The 9,035-nt window shown below is 45.2% G+C and overlaps 1 protein-coding gene across 3 annotated transcripts in view; it reads right to left on the bottom strand.

Moving 5' to 3' along the window:
* Positions 1 to 685: 685 nt before the first annotated feature.
* Positions 686 to 9,035, bottom strand: part of SUSD6 (sushi domain containing 6) — a 118,351-nt gene continuing 110,001 nt past the window's right edge. For all 3 annotated transcript variants that reach the window (XM_021004645.2, XM_078151560.1, XM_021004646.2), the window contains 2 exons: positions 7,727 to 8,151; positions 686 to 5,402 (listed from right to left, as the gene is read on the bottom strand). In XM_021004645.2, coding sequence (XP_020860304.1) covers positions 5,377 to 5,402; positions 7,727 to 8,151 — 451 coding nt within the window. In that variant the 3' untranslated portion in view covers positions 686 to 5,376. The remainder of the gene's footprint in view (positions 5,403 to 7,726; positions 8,152 to 9,035) is intronic.

Here is a 9,035-nt window from a genome sequence, read left to right as displayed (position 1 = left end):
GGTCAACTTTCAACTTTTTTCTAAGTTCATTTTCTCTTCGATAGCATCCCGTGGCTGATTCCCTCAGCTGTTTAGCACATGGGGCCAATAAAGTCAAGGTAAAAAACCTGCCTGTAAGCCAGTCAGTTTAGTTGTTTCAAGGCCCTACACTGCACCCCAGTCCAACTGGTTATCCCACAAATGCACGATAGTGGTCACTGCCTGCCCATCCTACCTCACATTTTCGTGGCTCCTTCACAACCTTTTCTAGGAATGCTTAGCCTGTTCTAACCCACTCCCTTGGTCTGTTGAATTCCAAAGCATTACAAAACCCAATTCAAATGCCCCACTCTTTGAGGAAGCCTGCCCTAATCTCCCCCGCAGATAATGACCTTTCCTTTGTGGCACCACAAATAGCTCAGTGTTTACCTTTATTTCCCATGTATTAGTTGTGTCAGTTCTATTTCCTTCTAAAGGGCTATAAGCTCTGTGATCACAGGGACTATGTTTGATCCCTCAGCACGCAGCACAGGTGGTATAAAGTAAACTGGATGGGTGGCTCTGGTAATGGCCAATGCCAGGAATATATAAATTGTACAGCCTGTCAGTCCTTAACTAAAATCGTCTTCACTCTAGCCCGTTATTCATGAATTTCATCTCAAACTTTTAGCAGAAAATTTCTGGAAAGATGGACCACACTGCTTGATCATTTTAAAATAACTTGCTTTTATTATTATTATTTAGAAATGCAGTTATATACATAGAACAATTAAAATTAAATTAAACTTTGTACAAATATTAAAATACTATCTTCACACCCACTGCAATGTACAGGATACATGTTTATAAAATAAAGCAAAATAAAAATGATTGACATCCTGCACAGCATCAATTACTTATCTGTTGTTTGAAGTCCCACATTATGTATGAGTACCATTCTACAAAGGATTCCATAGTGGTGCAGTTTGGATAAGAACTGAAGAAATGCGTGATAGGCCACCAAACTCTTGCTGGCTTAACTACCAATCTCTTCCCTCACTGGTAGTCTGACACCTCAGCTCCCACACTTGTCCCTCCTGGACTCCCCTCCTCTGCTTGGCAGAGTACTCAGTCAGGCTTTGGGGCTTTCATTTGAAAACCTCAAGTTTAAGCCAAAACCAAAGCAGGCATTGCTTCCTAGTAAGGTCCAATCCATTGTTTTCCCCCTTTTCATGGAAGCTATCAGGTACAGTGCTCAACCAGAACATCTGTCCAAAGCAAAAAAAAAAAAAGCGCTTCAACTCCTCTCCTGGCAACAGGCAGAGTGAATCCAACGAAAAGAAGGAAGCCAAATGGTTCCCGTGGGAAAGGCAGTTTTGCCATCCCCAACCCACATCTGGAACCTAACTGTGGGGCCTGTCTTTTTTTTTTTTTAAAGCCAAGACAGACATTTTTATAGTATATTCCAATCTCTGTGCTCACATGCTTTCCTAAAAATGTAGGAAGCAGGAGATATGCAAGCAAAGAACCTGAAAGCTAGGCTAGGATGCAGGAAAGGATGACTAGACTGCTACTCTGGTGTTCCTGGGAATGAAAGCAGGAAAACTATACCTTTGTCTTGCTAGGTAGCTTCTCATTAGAGGTTATTAGAATGTGCAGGAGGGGGACAGACAGATGTATCTGAAGAATGGAGGCAAATGAGGATATTAGTTTAAATTTTGTTTTTAAATAGATTTATAGAAAGTACAGTGAAATACTGTATCTAATAAAATCTGCTTGGAAAAAGAATTAGATGGAAGCTTTCCTGGGCAGTGCTGGAACCCCAACTCAGAAGAATTAGGGGGAAACAACAGCACAGCACCAAAGTGGTCAAGTTGACACCAGGTGCAACGGGAGGTGGCAAAGTAAACAAACTGCAGAGATGGCAAAGTGTTAAACTAAGGCATTGCAAAGAACAGGTATTACTTTAAGAAGAGTTTTCACCTTACACTGGTTCTCTTTGAAGTAATTATGATGGTGCAAGTCAATACGATATAAAACTTGCACTGAGGCAGACAGAATATTTTTTGTGCAAAAAAGAAAAAAAAGAAAAAAAAATTTAGTCCTTTGGTGCTGACCATTACTTTCCTAAGACCTAAAAAGCTGACACATGCTTTTTGCTCAGTTCACCTACAGTGGTTTGTGTTTTGTCAAACAGTGTGTCTCATTCCCATCCAAAGAAGCTCCTTTGGGTACCCTTTTTTTTTTCTTCTAGGGACCACCAACAACCAGCCTAGTTGCTCTATCCAATAGAGCATGCCTTTGTCTCTTGGCCAGGACCCACCTCAAAGCAGCTGTTAAACTCCCTGAATCCCTTTACAATTGTCAAAGTCAAGTCCATGAGTCCTGAAAACAGTACTGAGGGGCTAAATGCCAGCTGTTTTCCTGCTGAGGAGTCATTAAAAGGTTGTTCTGGGGGAGGGAGGGAATTACTCTATTTGAAGCTGTTCTGGTTAGTAGCAGCTAACGTGTAGCCTACACAGGATAGGCTATTTAACGAAAGAGGTCTAATTTAATCCAATACAGGTTTCTCAACAGCCCTGCCTTTATTTCATATTCCAGTAACCAAAGCAGGTGGGGGAAAAGGACTCATGGATTTAGTCTCCTCCTCACCTTTTCCTTTTCCCTTTTAATTTGGCAGCATGTCTGGGCATGCAGTCAGTCCCCTGGGTAGGCTGCTCTGTCTGACCAAGACCAGTGGAAGGGATCTTCAGAAATGGGGAAGCTTTCTTTTTCCCTTTTTAAAGGGCCAGCAAACAGTCCACTTGATGCTCAGTAAACATAGGGTCCTGGAGTGTATTCTTTGAGGACAGGATCATTCCAACAAAAAAACATGCTAAGATATTCTCTTTCTGGTATCCTGGGACATAGGTCCATGCAGATATTCAAACACTGGAAAGCACCAGCTGAAGGCTTGATAGGGAGGCAGGATCGTCTCTCCCTCAACTGTTTCTATTTTTCACCATTTTATGAAGACTGAAAGGAAGGGCTTGGGCACGCTCCACTTGTGGCCAGGCAGCAGTGGGCATGAGGGACCCTCCCCCTACTCCTCCCGGGGACCAGAAGCTGCCTGTGGTTCTAGATACTAAAAGTGGTTGCGGAGACAGGGGGTTCACTTGCCATCCTTTTTGCTTCATTGCACTCTCCTAGTCTTAAGTTCATCTCCGAAGCAGCAGTGCCTGCTGTGAAGTCTCCTTACAGGGCCTCTCCCCAAATTCCCAGCCAACTCACATGGCTTTGGGTAAGTTATGTGGTGTGGTAGTGGAGGGCAAGTGGGGAGGAAGTAAATAATGGAACACAACAGGCACTTCCCTTACAAAGCGCCACATAAATGTCAGCTATTATTATGACTCTAGGAGGAAGCGAGACTGCTTCTTGTTGCTAAAACAAGGGGATGACAGTGCAATAAAGTGCGGTGTGTAAGGATGTGTACGGGTGGTTAAGGGGGGAGGCAGCCACACTGCTGGCTGAGAGAAGTTTCTCTTTCTAGTTGTTCTTTGTGGTCACTCCCATTGTCTAAGACAGCTGCAGGTAGTCCCCAAACACTCTGTTGAGCAGGTTACATAATAATGGGAAGTTATTACCACCATCTGGAAAAGGCAGCTGGGGGGAGAAGAATAAAAGAGGGGCATCTTCCAAGTCTTCTGCCCCAGTGTTTCTAAGAGCTTCCCAAGCCTCGGTCCCCTTTATCCAACGTCCTTCTGAGCTCTCACGATGGTCAAAGAACTGAATCGCTCTCTACGTACACCATCATGGAAGCTGTCTATGGGAGGCTCTGCCAAGTAACCTTATAAAAAGCCTAAATGCCTTCACTCTGGTCTTTTCTCTAGGAAACCAATGGCCCTAGAGAATGATGCCTGCTCCCCAAACACACACGGCTCTTCTAGAGTACCCCTCCCTCTCTATCCCTCAACCTAAGTGCCACTTGAGCAGAGTTGCTAAGCAACCATTCACCCCCAGCAAGGCCGTCCCCTTACTGGAGTGAGGGTGGTAGCTCAGGCTCTTTCTTAGCCCTTCTGCCTGAGCTCCAAGGAAGACAAGAAAGTCATCTGTCAGCTGTGACAAAGGAGAAAGAGGAAGGGGAGGTGGGAGAGGAAAAGGTGAAGGGGGAAAAGCAGCAGCACTAAGTAGCAGGGTGCTTCTTGGGCACAGTTACTAAGGCACGTGACTGTGTTGACAGGAATGCTCAGGACCCAGGGTTTGGGCTGCCTGCAGCCACACCCAAGGCACTGTGTCGGGGAGAGGAGTGCACGTCAGCTCCTCCAGCTCCATAATATTACCACACACCCAGAAAGATGCAACTGGCCCAAAATGCTAGTTGCAAGCCTGGGAAACCAGCATGTGCAGGAGGGAATGACGACGGGAACGAGATGGTTTCTGACTTCTCTTCTTCTTTCTACAGATGAGCCATTTCTGGCACAGGGGCCTGGGAAAAGGAAAACAAACCCCGGAGGCCACATGTCGCTTTCCTTTAGAATCTAGAGAATGGGGGCGAGACAAAGGTCATGGCTGAGAAAGCCAAGACTCGTAAGTGGGATCTTGCATATTAGAAAGACACCAGCTGCCTCCTCCACATGCTCTCCCTTCCCCACCTTCAAGATCTCTCACATGTATCACCTAAAAATATCAATTAAAGAGGGGCCAGCATTCTTGGCCCCTGGATTGATCAACACAGAACTACTGAAAACTGGCATGATTCTTAATAATCCCTCTATTAAATAGTTAAAGAAGTCACAGAGGTGTCATCCAAGTATACAGCTGCTCATCACAAGGCAGCCACTGGGGGGTGATTCCCCTCTTCTTCCACCTCCAATCCCCCCATGATCACTGCCTCTACCCTGAAGCCTTTTCTCACCAGCAAGCTCCCAACCTTGGGCTTACTGCTACTAATAGTAATGGTGGGGGCACTGGCCCCATAGACCTTTTGCATCCTGTGCAGCAACAGCAGCAGCAACAGCGCAACCACTCAGGCCAGTGTGGAGCCAACAGGCCTGGGGGCTGGGGGAAGGCACAAGTAAAGACAGCCGTGCTATGGCCTGCGGGGGGCCGCTGCTAAACAGCTGGCTGAGGGGAGGGCTGAAGAGGTCTGAGGAGGTGGAAGGAAGGAAGGGCCCAATCTCAGCTCACTCAAATAAGTTCCAGAAAGAGAGAGGCAGGAGAGGCCAAGCGCGGGACCAGCCCCGTTGGCTGCCCAGCAAAGGTTTCCTTTGGATGGTCGGCCAGGAGTGACTTTGGGGCGCTGCTCTAATCACCAGGGCAGGAGGGCATAGGACTGGGCATAGAGGCTGCACAGAGTGCTCAAAACCCCCGGGGAAATGGAAGGGGGCAGGAAGGAACAACGTAAAGGGGAAGGAGGCCACATGAAGACGGCAGCAAACTTCATGCTTCTTTCAACAACGGGATATCTACAAGAGATACAAGAAGAAGAAAATGGTTAACACTCCTTGCTTCAATCCAGTGTCAAGATTTTAGAGCTCTCTATATGGAGTCTTCTGTTTAAAAGCATTAAGTAGTAAAAATAAAAATGCCCAGGCAGTCCTCTTACTTATGCACACTTCGAGGGAGCCAGAGAAGGTGCAGAAGGGGACAGCTGAGGAGAATCTCCCATATTTTCCCCACTGCCCACAGGACAAAGTCTGATATCCAACCCTGTAATCTGGCCCCCTCTTCCTCCATCTCCCATATTTTCCTGCCCTCACTCTTCATTTCCCCTTACTGCCCCTCTGAATATGCCAACCTTCTTCCCAGTTCTAGAACTCTGTTCCTGCTGTTTCTCTCATCAAATGCCTTCCTATCTCCCAAGGTCAAGCTTACAAGGCTGAAGCTTTCACAGCCGACTGTAGACAACTGAGCTGCTCCTTTCTCAGTTCTCAGACAGCACTCATATACAACCTCATATTAACTATTTCCTGAGGATATGCCCTGTTTTCAAAACTATATTGTGAGCTCAGGGACAGAGGCCACATTTTATATTTCTTTTACTTCTATGTGGCACACACAGAATGGTTAAAAAAATATTTGTTGATTTAAGTTCCTGAATGACTTGGACACTGAAGTGAGGGGAGAGGGAAAAAAAGGGTCAACCAGAACTTCTTGGGTACCCTTTGTAGTAGAATGGCAGTGAGGTCTATAATGGACTATCGACTGTAAACTCCAGAGTGAAGTAAGTCAAGAGGACACACGCCTCTAACCACACAGCTTTCGAGGCATAATCTATGCAATTCAGTTTCAGAGAGTACATGTGAGACTCTGTTTGACTTCACTTATGTTTTTCTGGGAAAAGCAATGCATGCTTTACAAAAGAAAAAAGAAAAAGAAAAGCCAAAAGACCCCAAACAGTAGCTGCGACAAAATAACTTAGCCCCTGCTACCTGCCTCACTCCACGCATGGTAGCTACTCCATTTATAAAGAGAGCTTTGGGAGTTATGTTTAAAATATGGGTCAGCTTTTTAATGGACTACTTTTTTACTACCTTTTTGCTCAATTAGGAGAGGCTGCCTAGACACGCGGATGTACCTTTGCTACATTCAACCAACAGTAACTTCACAATTCTCGACTCCTGGTATTTTTAAGTTTTTAAAACTATTATACCCAGCATCCATGGCAAATGTTAGTTTCTCCCTCTGAAGGATAACACCAGTGACAGCTGATATAAATACAGCACTTAACGACTTCTAAGTGTGCTTAATTTGATCTTCATAGTCTTGCGAGGTAGTGAGGGCAACGTGATTCCTCATCCTCACTCAGAGCAGGAGACTGAGAGAGGTGGACGAGTAAGAACCTAAATGAGTCTACTGACTCCAGATCCAGTGCTTATTCAGCCACGTCACAGACTTAACTGGGAGAAACTCAGGGGAGGAGCCTGCCAGGACCTCAATATCTTAGCTGCTCAGCAAGCTGAAGTCTTCGCTATACACACAACAGCTTTCCATAATGGGATGAGGTTGACATTGACACCGCATGATTCCATGCTTCAAAACAGAGTGAGATATCTATTCAGAAAGGGAGAAAAGCTCTTATTTCTCCTAGAATAGAGGCAGCTGGGTGTCACCATAGGGCACACACAGAGCGCTGGGCCTGGAATCAAGAAGATCTGAGTTAAAATCTAACCTCAGACACTTACTAGCTCTATGACTTTGGGCAATTCACTTCACCTGTTCACCTCAGTTTCCTCAAATGTAAAATGGGGACAACAACAGTACCTATCTCACATGGCTGCTGTGAGGATCAGAGACATAATATTTATAAAGCCTTTAGTGAGGTGCCATATAAATGCTTATTCCCTTCCCCTACTCCCATCCAAGCCTTCTCTGTCATCATCTTGACGAACAATTACAATGGTCCCCCCTCTCCCCATTTTGTTCAATCGGCTCTTAATTCTTTGATAAAATAATCAGCACCAGGCCACTTTGGACAGAGCAAGAAAAAAGGGGTAAGAAATTCTCTCTGTACCTCCCAATCCACCACAATTCTGCAAAAGTCACAGTAGAATGTTCCCTGACCTTGGCAGAGCTTCACAGAAAAGGCCAAAGTGCCCCAGTTCAGGAAGAATTAGAGTACAGAGTCTCTCCTTTCCTAGCCATCTCTCTCCTTTATGTCAAAGTACAAAATGAACATAAATTAAATCTATTATGGCACTAGAGAGATTGAAAGAAAACTAGAATCTTTGCTGATTCTGCAGGGAAAGTCCTGAGCAGTCAGGAATCCTTGATCAGTGAGACCACCTACCATCTGTATATTCCTCAGAAGTGAGAGATAAAAGGCTTTGTATGTCGCTGTTTTCTGAGTCTGCAGCGTCTTTGTGTGCTGGATGGCTGTTTCCCGGGCCGGCCACCCAGGAGGAGGTGGTGGCCTGGTGCACCATCACAGTCTCTGCGCGCTGAGCACTGCGGGCATCACCTAAGCTGGAGTGCTCTGGGGCATCATCCTCTCCCCCTGAGGAAGAGCAGACATGGCTTCCTTGGTCTTGCTGCTGCACTTCCCTTGTGCTGCTTGGCCCGGCCCCTTCAGACAACACAATTTGCACTCGGGAGTTAGAAGGCAGCACAGAATTCCCAGAGCTGCCATACACTGCTTCTTCATATGACGGCAAGGCCACCTGAACACCATCCACCATAATGGAGACCTGGTCACCAGATACCCCTTGGTCACGCCTACATTCAGGGTAGAAAAGGGAGGAAGGAAAGCAACAATAGTTAGATACGAGCACTTTATAATCTATTTATTTATAAATTTAAAAGCTGCAAGAAAACTGTGCCATCTACTTGCCAAAGCCAGACAAGAGAGGGAGGGATGGGACGGAGTCTAGTAAATTGGGGGCGCTGGTCTGGGAGTCAAGAAACTTTAATTCTTTCCATGATTATACCTCTGACTTTTGGTTTCATCTCTCAGTTTCCTCACTTTACCCATCAGTAAATATAATCCTTCCTGCCATCCTCCCTCCTCACAGGGAAAGCTGTGAACATTAATGACGTGGCATCTGTAAAATATTTAGCAGTCTTTGGAAGAAAGGGGAATTGTTATAAAAGATGGCACGGAAAGCAGAGCGTAGTCTATGTAAACATGAGATGTCCCTCATTAAAAGTTCATTTCTTGCACTAGATTTTGTATGTTACCTACAGGAAAAGGGCACTAATTAAAATTAACTGAGAGAAAGTTTGAATTGAGAATTGGTTTTTATTATTTTCAAATACTTAGTTACTCATTTGGTCTAACAAAATATTGGCTGGTCAACATAATTTGTATATCTGCTTTACTGGATAGAGAGCCAACCTTGAAACCAGCAAGTCCTGAGTTCAGGTCCTACCTCTGACATACACTGGCTGTGTGACCTTGAGAAAGTTACTCAGCTTTTTGGTTGAGCTGAGGGGAAGGAGTCAACCTGCATTGGTAGTCGGAGTTCCATCTCCAGGGAGTTTCCAATACTAGAGAAATAACAGATCCAGGCTCTAGCCCCTAACGTATGTTTAAATATTTGAAAATAGTCCCCTTAAAAATGTGCAATTACCCCTTAGAATCTTATTTTACACTTATTGAT

The sequence above is a fragment of the Phascolarctos cinereus genome, unplaced genomic scaffold (genome assembly GCF_003287225.1).
Source record: "Phascolarctos cinereus isolate Bilbo 61053 unplaced genomic scaffold, phaCin_HiC Scaffold_3;HRSCAF=262, whole genome shotgun sequence".
NCBI classification, from domain to species: domain Eukaryota; kingdom Metazoa; phylum Chordata; class Mammalia; order Diprotodontia; family Phascolarctidae; genus Phascolarctos; species Phascolarctos cinereus.
Note: the sequence above shows the minus strand (reverse complement) of the source record. Positions and strands in the feature narration are given on the sequence as shown.